Below are 12298 nucleotides of genomic sequence, written 5' to 3'. Positions count from 1 at the left end.
TGAACCAAAACAATGCCAATAGACAAAGACACCTAAGGGTTCTGCAAAGTTTATTAAAAAAAAAAAAAAAAAAACACTAGATTTACATGACCAGAGTAACTTCTCCACTAGAAACCACAGTCTGCTCCCCAGAGACAGCCTTGATACGAGTGTCTCTTCCTGAAAGAGAAATGTTCGAAGTGAGAATGCACTTCTAAAATGCTCCGTTCCTCTTGTCAAGAGAAAGCAAGAACTCACGTTTCCTAGTGCAGCTTTGCTCACTAGAGCCAGATGATGGATGGCACACCTCTGTACTGCAGTGGATGAAGATCTGACAGGGAAGAAAGAGGCTCAAGTCATAGAATCCACAAGTAGTAAATATACAGATGTTCAAGTAAAGGGGGGCATACGGTTTCCTTCAGAGCAGCCAGTGAGGCTGGATCTACAAATGTGAACATCTTCACAACAAAGCGCTTGTAGTGGGTTGGGAACTGAAGACCAGACGATCCAGTCACTGGAACCAGTGTGGTCAGATAGCGGTCGTCCTGGTAAGGGCATCTGAAAACAAGAGAAAGTTAGAAAGGGTCTCCCAGCAGACCAACTGGATAAAGATTGGCTGTACACTCACCCGTCGATCAGAAGGTCCCACTGGGGGAGACTGAGTGGACTGGGGGTTGAAGTCGTCCAACAACGTCCCAGCGTCAGGACAATGTTGGGGTCGGTCCTCTCCATAATGTGCACCTCAACATACACAGGCTCTCGCAGGACTTTTGTGATGGGATAATCAGCGTCACTGTAATAGGACGTGTAGGCCTCATCCCCTGAGGAACAACACTGGGGTTTAACCAGACTCCAGTTTGAAAGGCTTTAGGCAGACACAGGACAAGACCTTACCTTCAGCACAGCCTTTGGTGACACATTGGCCATTGGCCAGTCTGAGCTCCACCCTGAGAGGTCCAGGAGCAGCTACTGGTGGAGGTGGAGGAACAGAGTTGACCTCCACAACCAGAGCTTCCACGGAAGTTCCCGAATATCTACACTGGAAGAGAAACCTGGACGACACACAGCGAGCTTGTAGCATTTATCAGGGATTAATGGTCACACCAAGACATGGATCACCTACTCAAAATGACTGTCCCTTGTGATGGAACCATATGGTCCAATCCCCACTTCATACGAGGAGGTCATTCGGTTTTCATACACCACATATCCGCTGTCCTCCTGTGAATAGGAACGTGTCAGCATCCAGTCCATCATAAGCAATGCAGAATAAAACCAGTAGCTGCTGCTCACCATCACGCTCGTGCCACATGCGGTCACAGGGAACTGGTATATAGCAAAGGAAGGTGTAGACCCCACAGGAGCACAAGGTGGGTCATTTCCACCCAGTAGATGAACCGTATCCAGACTCAGTCGAGGCAGAGTAACGTCTCTAGACACCACTACCACAAACTGACCATCTCTAATACACTGGACAGTCACTAGAACAAGGTACAAGAGCAGGTTAAATTCAGAGAATCAGTTTGACACGAACGGAATAAGATTGAGAACACTTACCCGCCCTTCCATAGAAACACTGCTGTCCGTTAAAGCAGCAGTTGATAGCTTCACACTCAGCACCACTGATCCCAGGTAGACCACATTGGATCTGCTCAGAATCAGCTACAGCACATTTATCAAGGGGCTCTGCCTGCACTACTGGCTTCTGAAACTGCTGTTTAACTGGCTTCTGAATCGGAAACTGCGGCTTAGTTATCTGTTGAACTGGCTTCTGAAGTGGAAATTGCGGGGTAGGTAGCTGTTGAACTGGCTTCTGAAGCGGAAACTGCTGGTTAGTTAGCTGTTGAACAGGCTTCTGAAGCGGAAACTGCGGCTTAGTTAACTGTTGAACAGGCTTCTGAAGTGGAAATTGCGGGGTAGGTAGCTGTTGAACTGGCTTCTGAAGTGGAAACTGCGGTGTAGGTAGCTGTTGAACTGGCTTCTGAAGTGGAAACTGCGGTGTAGGTAGCTGTTGAACTGGTTTCTGAAGTGGAAACTGCTGGTTAGTTAGCTGTTGAACAGGCTTCTGAAGCGGAAACTGCGGCTTAGTTAGCTGTTGAACTGGCTTCCGAAGCGGAAACTGTTGGTTAGTTAGCTGTTGAACTGGCTTCTGGAGCTGAAACTGCTGGTCAGTTTGCTGCATCATCAGAGCTTGAACATCCTGAAGCGACTTACTCCACTGTGGAACAGCATGACAGAACGCACAGACCAACGAAATCTGAACCAAACACCAACTTCCAGCCATTGTTCAACAGCTAAACACCAAGTGGAGATATTGCCCTTTGGTCTTTTTGTATTCTACAGATTTCAGCTAATTAACGATAGTCCCTCCCTCTTCATTAACTACTGGGTGATTCTCATTGGATCTCAAGATTCAATTCTTATTGAAAGAACGCTTTAAAAGCAACACAGAGGCTGCGTCCACATCTTCACTGACAACTCTCTCAAGCCTTGTTCACGCGGACGCTAAACATTCTTTCCAAATCTTTATCTTCGTCTGATACAGGCTCAAACATATCAGGTTGGAAGCCTAATCTCTCCATCTTTCACGCTGGAAAGAAGAGATCCGAGCTGTGAAACCGCCAATCAGAGCAGAGCTCGACATTATTGTTCATGACCCTTCCAAATAATTCTAGGGACAAATCCCAGGGTTGTAAATGGACATGTAAAACCGTTCTGGAGAATTTTTGCCCATACCCAAGCCACGTACCTTTTATGTAGATATCATTTAAAATATTGTATCAACGCATTCTATGGCACCTTTAACTGGGATTATGAACTCCTATTTTGGCCGGAAAGAATAGTTTGAATTTCTTAACGATGGATTTGTTTCTTAGAAACACACAGCCTTTCCCTCCAAAAGACAGTAATTGATGTGAATTACTTGTGGATTATTTTTATATTTATATCAGCTCTTTGTACTTTCGTTCTGATGCCACCCATTCATTGGGGAGCAAGTGATGTAATTCTACATTTTTCCAATTCTTTTCCAATGATAAACTAAAAACTCTTTTAAAAAAAAGAGAGATTTTTATGAATATTCTCTATTATTTGAGTCATATCAGGGGCTTTTTTAATGACATTCATTGTCTATCATAGACACACTGTCAAACTTTAACTGAAAAATTGTAAATAAGTGTAGATGAAAATCTCAGATCCTTATCAAGCCTTCCATTGGCTAGTGACATTCCAGAACGTTCTCATTTGTTAATTACAGGTCCAGAGGAGAATCAAAGGTAATCAGTCAAGCTGAAAGGGGAGGAGCCGCTTAAATTCAAAGCTGTACTTAATGGCAAAGACGAGGACTGGTGGGTATTGTGTTAACGTTTGTCAGGATGGGTCTTTTGCAATATGTGTTAGTGCTGGTTGTGCTTGTGGTGTTTGATCTGAAGAATGCTTTTGGAAGTTTGAGATCCAGTCAAAGTCCAAAAAGCAAGAAGCATCAATCATATCCAGCTTCCAGAGTGCCTGTTTCTTCTCAAGTGCTCGGAGACACTTTGCAGAAGGCTTCTCCGTCTCAGAGTCTTGACTACAGAGGATTTGCACAAGAGCCTCTTGGTCTTCAGGAGAAGCAGGTGTTGCAGGGTCCAGTGAAGCCTTTGGACTGGAGGTTTCCCATTGTTCCAGAAGTGCCGAGTGAGATGGCGGTGGACTTCCATTTGAGGCAACCTGTGACTCCCAGTAGTGTAGCTATTCAATGCGGTGAGAACCGGGTTCATGTGGAGGTACAGCAGGACTTGTTTAGCAATGGTGAACTGATCCAGCCATCTGGTCTGACTTTGGGAGGATGTCCTGTTGTCGGTTTGGTCCCAGGCTCCAAGGTGCTCTTCTTTGAGAACGAACTGCAGGACTGCAACAGTGTGTTGATGGTAAGAGCGGTTAAGTGTTACTAGATCTATTGAACCCTACTAAAAATGGGCCCTTGTTTTGGTATCGATGGCTCCCTGAATCTATAACATCCATGGGACGGTTCTTTTATAGTGGGGGGAAAAACCCTTAATAACTGCTTACTCGGGTAACCAAGTGTTATGGCATGACTTGCTAAGATGCCTTTTGGAATGGGTTGGGGTTTGGGGAGAATCCTCTTGGTAACAACGTCAGTCTCCTATAGATGACCAAGGATGAGCTTGTCTACACCTTTGCCCTTACCTACACTCCTGAGGCGTTTGCTGGCACTCCGATTACCCGTGCAGGTGGTGCAGTTATTGGTGTTCAATGCCATTATCAAAGGTAAGTGACCTTTTGTGACTCATGGCATTGCTTGCGGTGGTGGAACCGGAAGCCCGTTTAATTGGTAACTTGAACGGCAGGTTTCAAAATGTCAGCGGTAATGCCTTGAAGCCAACTTGGGTCCCTTATGCCTCAACGGAGGCTGGTGAAGAAGTCTTGCTGTTCTCCCTGAAGCTCATGATGGGTTTGTGCAGTTTCTCTAGACCTCCTGCCTTCTGAACGAGGCTGTGCCTAAGCAGTTCTTCCCTCTTGCAGATGACTGGTCCTATGAGAGGCCTTCAAACTCTTACTTCCTGGGTGACGTTATTAATGTTGAGGCATCCGTGAAGGTATACAACCACGTCCCTCTGCGTGTGTTTGTGGACAGCTGTGTGGCCACCCAAGTACCTGATGTGAACGCCCTTCCGAGATATTTGTTCATTGAGAATCATGGGTGTGTTCATGTCACCAGATGCTGCAGAGTTGAGTTGTTCTCGCGTTTGCTCCTTGTAACCACTTTGTCCCCGACAACTACTTTTCACTCCTTAGATGTCTTGTGGATGCCAAGGTCACAGCTTCCAGCTCGCGCTTCATGCCTCGATCCCAGGAAGACAAAATCCGGTTCCAGCTGGAGGCCTTCATGTTCCAGGGGGGATCCAGTCCTTCTGTATGTATTCCGAGTGTTGGGGAGAACGACCTCTCCCATTTGCTTTGGTTTGTGACCCCTTACCCGTGGTGTCTCTTGCAGATCTACATAACGTGTGTTCTGAAGGCCACTCTTGCTTCTGCACCTAGTGACGCGCTCCACAAATCCTGTTCCTTTGCCAATGGGTATGTTCATGCCACGTACGAATACATTAAAGGTGCCATGTCTGATTTTTTTCGTATTGCAGGTGGCTTGCTGCTGATGGGAACCACCAGGTTTGTGGTTGCTGTGACTCCACATGTGGTCCTGATGGTGGAACTGCTGCTTCTCCTTTTGGAGGTAGGAAGGTGCTTTTAAGCTTGGTTTTTGACCCTTCAAGCACTTAACTCTGGCGTCTGCTTTTTTTTTTCTAGGCCTTCAGTGGGAAGGGAAGGCCTCGCTCGGTCCTGTAGTGGTTCAAGAGCACAAGAAGACTTTGGCTGGTCTTCAATAAATGTGGGGGAGCAAACTTATTCTTGCTTCGGTTTTTCTTGTCTAGTTTAACCAATTGATTTGAGCGAGGAAGCGGGTAGTCCTACTGTACCTATTCTCTTGCCAGAAGGAAAGGCTCCCTTTTCACGTTAGGGAAGTTAATAACCCTTTTAAAGGGACCTGCTGTGAGCTCCCTTTTGATGAGTACTGTAAAGGTGGAATACATTGCCCATGATGCTGTAAAGGGAATTCTGGGAGTTCTGCGTGAACGTCCACTTCCTAGAAGCACTGCAGATTTTGCGTGCCTCTTATGCAGTGAACTTGATTTCTTCGTGTTGGTAACTTCAAATGAGCAGTTTAATTTTCTCCTTGCATCCCCAAATAGGTTTGCTCAGTTAAATCTGTTTCCTAATGCTCCTTGTTGACATCTCTAATGCTTTTAAATCCATGTACAATAAAAGTGCACTCCCAGTATCAACACTGGCACAACATTTTCCACCTTCAGATGGGTTATTTATAGGTTTTTCCATTGTGTTAGGAAAATGGCAGGCATCTCTTAAGTTCAATTTAGTATTTGGGGAGCCAAACTTGCAGAACCTGTACTGACGTAAGGGGTTTTTTGTGCAGTAGCAGGTCAGTTATAATTCTGAGAAATCATTGCCGAAATGACACCCAAAGAGAACTAATGTTTGGACTGGTGGATGAAATTCACCAAGCATTCATATTCAGTCACGTCTGCAGTGGTTTGTGTTCTCATAGATTCACTGAAAAGTGTCAAATAGGGTTTATAGTCAAAAGTTGCATATACACAGAGATATATTTACTGATGTTTACTTCATATTTCTTCAGACAGAATCATAATATCTATTCATTTTCCACTGATTTACGCGATCTGATGATAATGATCCGCTCCCAGCCCTGTCTCTGTGTGTATAGTCTTCCGTGTGCGCGCTGACAGAGACCGGATTCGCCCGTGTCTTGTGCATCATATCCCGCCCTGTCCTGCCCATGATGCATTTCCTGTACACTTCCGTGTTGATATCTGACCACAACAACACAGAGAAACCTCTGTACCCATGAAATATCCAAATAATAAACACACGATTACGTTAGTTAATAGTTGGTATGTGATTTTCTTGAGATTTGGGGCGTTTTTATAACAATATTAAAAATGTACATCTGAAATGCTAACTTGTGCAGCGACGTAAAAGGCTATAAATAGCATATATTTACAACCGTAAACGACCAAAAGGAGGTTATTACACTCAGTCAGGGTTTAAAGTGAGTTTTGAGTAAAAGTGTACTAATAATTTCATAAATAGTCTCATGTAGCTTGATGCTAACGTTAGCTCTAATGCAGCTACATAGCAGGTGCAGATCTTCTTCATAATGCATTTTGTAGTATTGTCAAAGGTTGTAAGAAAATGTTTTGTATTTTTATAGTAAGGCTTTTGATAATAGTGGGGTAAATGTATACTGGAAATGAAGCGATGTGGCTTGGTAAACCTTGAAATACCCAAAACAAAGGCTAATAGTAGCGGAATAAAAAAAAGAAAATCCTCATTTATCATTATTGTGTCATACCTGGCCGATGTGTGAAAGGCTTGTTTCGCAAGAACAATAGAATCAAACAAGAGATAATCGCATTCCAGGAGTCAAATCAATTTTATTAGCCTTTTATGAGCCTTCTCTAAAAATACACATGACATGGTCTTAGAAAAGGTTTAATAAAATTCACACTTTGTGAGATCAGATTCTGAAATATCAAAGTGAAGTATTAGTAGACTTGTGGCTTTAGCTTCATCATGTATCTAAAATCATATCCTACATCATTTAGTACACTTCAGTATGTTTTAAATATTTTTATTGACATGTTTGAGCTTATCTCTATTATAACAGTCTGAGTAATTCTGATTCATGAACAGTAAACTTTGAAGTGTCAGCTTTGGGAACATTATGTATCTAGTAAGAAAGACTCCTAAGCAGCAACCTTTTAATTTTGGGTATGTCATTTGTGTCTCCATGCTGAAAATGGGGGGTGACAAGTAAGGGGTTAAATTGTGTTACGAAGACGAATGAAGTTTTTACAGGTTTGGAACAACACGGGGGTAAGGGATTAGTGACACAATTTTGGGGTGAAGTATTCCTTTAATATCACTACTTTGAGTTGCAGACAATTGACACCGTTTCGTGTTTGCTTCAAGACAGTCGAGAACTGATTTCCACTTAAAACTTGAGCTCAGCGATTTGAGTTGTATTTAAAACAAAAGCCGCAAGTAATCCACATAACTACTTTCTATATTGTGAATGTCGGGAACCAAACTACTGTTTGGAAGACAAATTAAAAGAATAAGGGGAGCCTTGTGCGGCCCCAGGTTAGCAACTGGAGGAAGGATTAAGGAATGCACAACCTTACAAAAGGTTGTGGAACCTTGGTTTAATAGTGAGAGGGGAAAACACTGGGAAGAGGCATGTAATCCCACATTCTGCTGAACCAAAACAATGCCAATAGACAAAGACACCTAAGGGTTCTGCAAAGTTTATTAAAAAAAAAAAACACTAGATTTACATGACCAGAGTAACTTCTCCACTAGAAACCACAGTCTGCTCCCCAGAGACAGCCTTGATACGAGTGTCTCTTCCTGAAAGAGAAATGTTCGAAGTGAGAATGCACTTCTAAAATGCTCCGTTCCTCTTGTCAAGAGAAAGCAAGAACTCACGTTTCCTAGTGCAGCTTTGCTCACAAGAGCCAGATGATGGATGGCACACCTCTGTACTGCAGTGGATGAAGATCTGACAGGGAAGAAAGAGGCTCAAGTCATAGAATCCACAAGTAGTAAATATACAGATGTTCAAGTAAAGGGGGGCATACGGTTTCCTTCAGAGCAGCCAGTGAGGCTGGATCTACAAATGTGAACATCTTCACAACAAAGCGCTTGTAGTGGGTTGGGAACTGAAGACCAGACGATCCAGTCACTGGAACCAGTGTGGTCAGATAGCGGTCGTCCTGGTAAGGGCATCTGAAAACAAGAGAAAGTTAGAAAGGGTCTCCCAGCAGACCAACTGGATAAAGATTGGCTGTACACTCACCCGTCGATCAGAAGGTCCCACTGGGGGAGACTGAGTGGACTGGGGGTTGAAGTCGTCCAACAACGTCCCAGCGTCAGGACAATGTTGGGGTCGGTCCTCTCCATAATGTGCACCTCAACATACACAGGCTCTCGCAGGACTTTTGTGATGGGATAATCAGCGTCACTGTAATAGGACGTGTAGGCCTCATCCCCTGAGGAACAACACTGGGGTTTAACCAGACTCCAGTTTGAAAGGCTTTAGGCAGACACAGGACAAGACCTTACCTTCAGCACAGCCTTTGGTGACACATTGGCCATTGGCCAGTCTGAGCTCCACCCTGAGAGGTCCAGGAGCAGCTACTGGTGGAGGTGGAGGAACAGAGTTGACCTCCACAACCAGAGCTTCCACGGAAGTTCCCGAATATCTACACTGGAAGAGAAACCTGGACGACACACAGCGAGCTTGTAGCATTTATCAGGGATTAATGGTCACACCAAGACATGGATCACCTACTCAAAATGACTGTCCCTTGTGATGGAACCATATGGTCCAATCCCCACTTCATACGAGGAGGTCATTCGGTTTTCATACACCACATATCCGCTGTCCTCCTGTGAATAGGAACGTGTCAGCATCCAGTCCATCATAAGCAATGCAGAATAAAACCAGTAGCTGCTGCTCACCATCAAGCTCGTGCCACATGCGGTCACAGGGAACTGGTATATAGCAAAGGAAGGTGTAGACCCCACAGGAGCACAAGGTGGGTCATTTCCACCCAGTAGATGAACCGTATCCAGACTCAGTCGAGGCAGAGTAACGTCTCTAGACACCACTACCACAAACTGACCATCTCTAATACACTGGACAGTCACTAGAACAAGGTACAAGAGCAGGTTAAATTCAGAGAATCAGTTTGACACGAACGGAAGAAGATTGAGAACACTTACCCGCCCTTCCATAGAAACACTGCTGTCCGTTAAAGCAGCAGTTGATAGCTTCACACTCAGCACCACTGATCCCAGGTAGACCACATTGGATCTGCTCAGAATCAGCTACAGCACATTTATCAAGGGGCTCTGCCTGCACTACTGGCTTCTGAAACTGCTGTTTAACTGGCTTCTGAATCGGAAACTGCGGCTTAGTTATCTGTTGAACTGGCTTCTGAAGTGGAAATTGCGGGGTAGGTAGCTGTTGAACTGGCTTCTGAAGCGGAAACTGCTGGTTAGTTAGCTGTTGAACAGGCTTCTGAAGCGGAAACTGCGGCTTAGTTAACTGTTGAACAGGCTTCTGAAGTGGAAATTGCGGGGTAGGTAGCTGTTGAACTGGCTTCTGAAGTGGAAACTGCGGTGTAGGTAGCTGTTGAACTGGCTTCTGAAGTGGAAACTGCGGTGTAGGTAGCTGTTGAACTGGTTTCTGAAGTGGAAACTGCTGGTTAGTTAGCTGTTGAACAGGCTTCTGAAGCGGAAACTGCGGCTTAGTTAGCTGTTGAACTGGCTTCCGAAGCGGAAACTGTTGGTTAGTTAGCTGTTGAACTGGCTTCTGGAGCTGAAACTGCTGGTCAGTTTGCTGCATCATCAGAGCTTGAACATCCTGAAGCGACTTACTCCACTGTGGAACAGCATGACAGAACGCACAGACCAACGAAATCTGAACCAAACACCAACTTCCAGCCATTGTTCAACAGCTAAACACCAAGTGGAGATCTTCTTCTTCTTCTTCTAGGATTTAATGGCGGTTGGCAAACCAACTTAAAAGGTGCATTCCCGCCACCTACTGAAATGGAGTGTGAAGCGCATATTTGGAAAGGAAGTTTAAACTAGATCTACTCTTTTAAAAAAAAAAAAAAAAAAAAATTATTATATATATATATCCATATAAAATTTACACATAATGGAGTTTTAAATCCTATTAAATAATCCTGTTTCCTTTAAAAAATATAAATAACTCATGATAAACTCTTGATTGTTTAGCACCTTGTCCTAGGAGAACCTGAAGTGTCAACTCATTGATTCCTACACTTCTTAAAGCATGTCTTAACTGGGACCGCTCTCTTTCATAAGCTTCGCATTCTAAAAGGACATGCTCTATATTTTCAACTAACCCACATTTGTCACAATTTCCATTCTCATGTTTACCAATTCTTTGTAAGCTTTGATTTAATAAACAATGTCCAATACGCATTCTTGTTATTAAAACATCCTCTTTCCGGTTTCCGAATCTTCTTCTCTCTGACCCAACTTTTCCTTGAATGCAGTAAAAATGTCTACCTTTCTTTCCTTCATTCCATTCTTTCTGCCAAATTTCCTGTATTTGTTTAGCTATTATCACTTTAATTTCTGTTTTACTTAATGCCACTTCAATGTCAATTTGTGAATGATTTAATGCCTGTTTAGCCTGATTATCAGCCTCCTCATTTCCTTTCACACCCATATGCGATGGAACCCATACAAGATTCACCAGAAGTCCATACTGTCTTGTTCTGTAAAGACTCTGCATTACTTCATTTATCATGTCTTGCCTTGCTGATGATGTTCCACTTTCCAAGCTATTTAGTGCGGATAAAGAATCTGTACATATCACTACCCTTGTTGGTTGGATTTCTTCTATCCACTGAAGTGCTAGACATATTGCAATAATTTCTGCAGAGAATACTGAAAGATAATCTGATATTCTTTTTGCTATTCTAATGTTAAAAAGTGGAATATATACCGCTACTGCTGTTTTCCCAAATTCTGGATCTTTTGAACCATCAGTGTATATTTGAACTGCACTATAATAACTTTGATCAATGTATTGCTGTATATTAAAATTTCCTAATCCATTTGTATTGTTATGCTTTTCTTTAAGCAATTGAGTATCAATCAAAGGCATTGGGAAAAGCCAAGGAGGAATTGCTGACCTAGCCACAGTAGGAGCAACATTGAAGTCGCTTAATCCCATTCTCCGGGCTTCCTCACTGGCCTTCCATCCAAAACTTGATAACTTTTTATGTCCATATTCCCAACAATCCTCCAACACCATTTTAACTGGGTGACTGTCCAAGTGTCCCTTTATACTTATAAAATACCTCATCTTTAACTTGAGCCTACGAATTACTTGAGGCATTACACCCATCTCTACTTGCACTGCTGTTATTGGAGAGGATCTAAACGCTCCACAACAAACTCGCAAAGCTTGTGACTGAATTGCCTCTATTTTTACGAGTTGTGTTTTGGATGCAGTGCAATATACCATACTGCCATAATCTATTGCTGATCTTATTAGAGCACAATATATTATTTTAAGAGACTGGCGACATGCTCCCCAATCAACTCCTGCTAAACACCTCATGATATTTAATGCTTTTTTGCATTTGTCAACCAGTTTCTGGATATGCATACTAAAATTCAATTTCAAATCCATCCATATACCCAGAAACCTCACAACTGCTGTTTGCTTCACTTCTTGTCCATACAATCTGATGTTAATGGTAGGGTTACTTTTCCTTTTTGCAAAACAAATTACCTGCGTTTTATCTACTGAAAACCGAAATCCCCATTCATTTGCCCAATTTTCTACCATTTTAACGGCATTCTGCAAACATCTTTCCACATTCTTTACATTACGCCCTCTTTTCCACAGTGCTCCATCATCCGCATATAAAGATCTTCCAATGCCCCTATCAACCTTTGTAAAGATGTCGTTAATCATAATATTAAACAGAATTGGACTACTAACGCTTCCCTGAGGTGTTCCATTCTCTATTGTGTGTATCTGAGAAAAAGCAGTACTTACTCTTACTTGTATAGTTCTGTTAAACAGGAAATCCCTGATCCAGTTATACATTCTTCCTTTAATTTCCATTTTTTCTAACTTAATTAAAAGTCCCTCTTTCCACATCAT

The 12298-nt window shown here is 43.0% G+C and overlaps 2 protein-coding genes across 2 annotated transcripts; both read right to left on the bottom strand.

Moving 5' to 3' along the window:
- Positions 1 to 271: 271 nt before the first annotated feature.
- LOC132098465 (zona pellucida sperm-binding protein 4-like) lies at positions 272 to 2263 on the bottom strand (the record flags this gene model as incomplete). Its single annotated transcript, XM_059504576.1, has 7 exons — positions 1537 to 2263; positions 1273 to 1460; positions 1103 to 1200; positions 874 to 1031; positions 608 to 800; positions 390 to 537; positions 272 to 310 (listed from the first exon to the last, which is right to left on the bottom strand). Coding segments are annotated over exons 1-7 (1551 nt in total), but the record flags the coding sequence as incomplete, so codon positions are not given.
- A 5633-nt stretch (positions 2264 to 7896) lies between these two features.
- Positions 7897 to 10090, bottom strand: LOC132098464 (zona pellucida sperm-binding protein 4-like). Its single transcript, XM_059504575.1, has 8 exons — positions 9364 to 10090; positions 9100 to 9287; positions 8930 to 9027; positions 8701 to 8858; positions 8435 to 8627; positions 8217 to 8364; positions 8065 to 8137; positions 7897 to 7986 (listed from the first exon to the last, which is right to left on the bottom strand). The coding sequence occupies exons 1-8, from the start codon at positions 10088 to 10090 to the stop codon at positions 7910 to 7912; spliced, it is 1662 nt and encodes a 553-aa protein (XP_059360558.1). The 3' UTR covers positions 7897 to 7909.
- Between the last annotated feature and the right edge of the window lie 2208 nt (positions 10091 to 12298).

Source organism: Carassius carassius, chromosome 22, assembly GCF_963082965.1.
Source record: "Carassius carassius chromosome 22, fCarCar2.1, whole genome shotgun sequence".
Taxonomy (NCBI): Eukaryota; Metazoa; Chordata; class Actinopteri; order Cypriniformes; family Cyprinidae; genus Carassius; species Carassius carassius.
This window is presented reverse-complemented; position numbering and strand designations above follow the sequence as displayed.

Bases quoted from the DNA above. Each gene is read 5' to 3' on its own strand.
- LOC132098464 (XM_059504575.1), bottom strand. From the start codon at position 10,090: ATGGCTGGAAGTTGGTGTTTGGTTCAGATTTCGTTGGTCTGTGCGTTC. The intron at 9,288-9,363 runs GTAAGTGTTCTC...ACCTTGTTCTAG, and splicing joins GTGTTTCTATGGAAGGGCGG to TGACTGTCCAGTGTATTAGA. The intron at 7,987-8,064 runs GTGAGTTCTTGC...TTTCTCTTTCAG, and splicing joins GCAAAGCTGCACTAGGAAAC to GAAGAGACACTCGTATCAAG.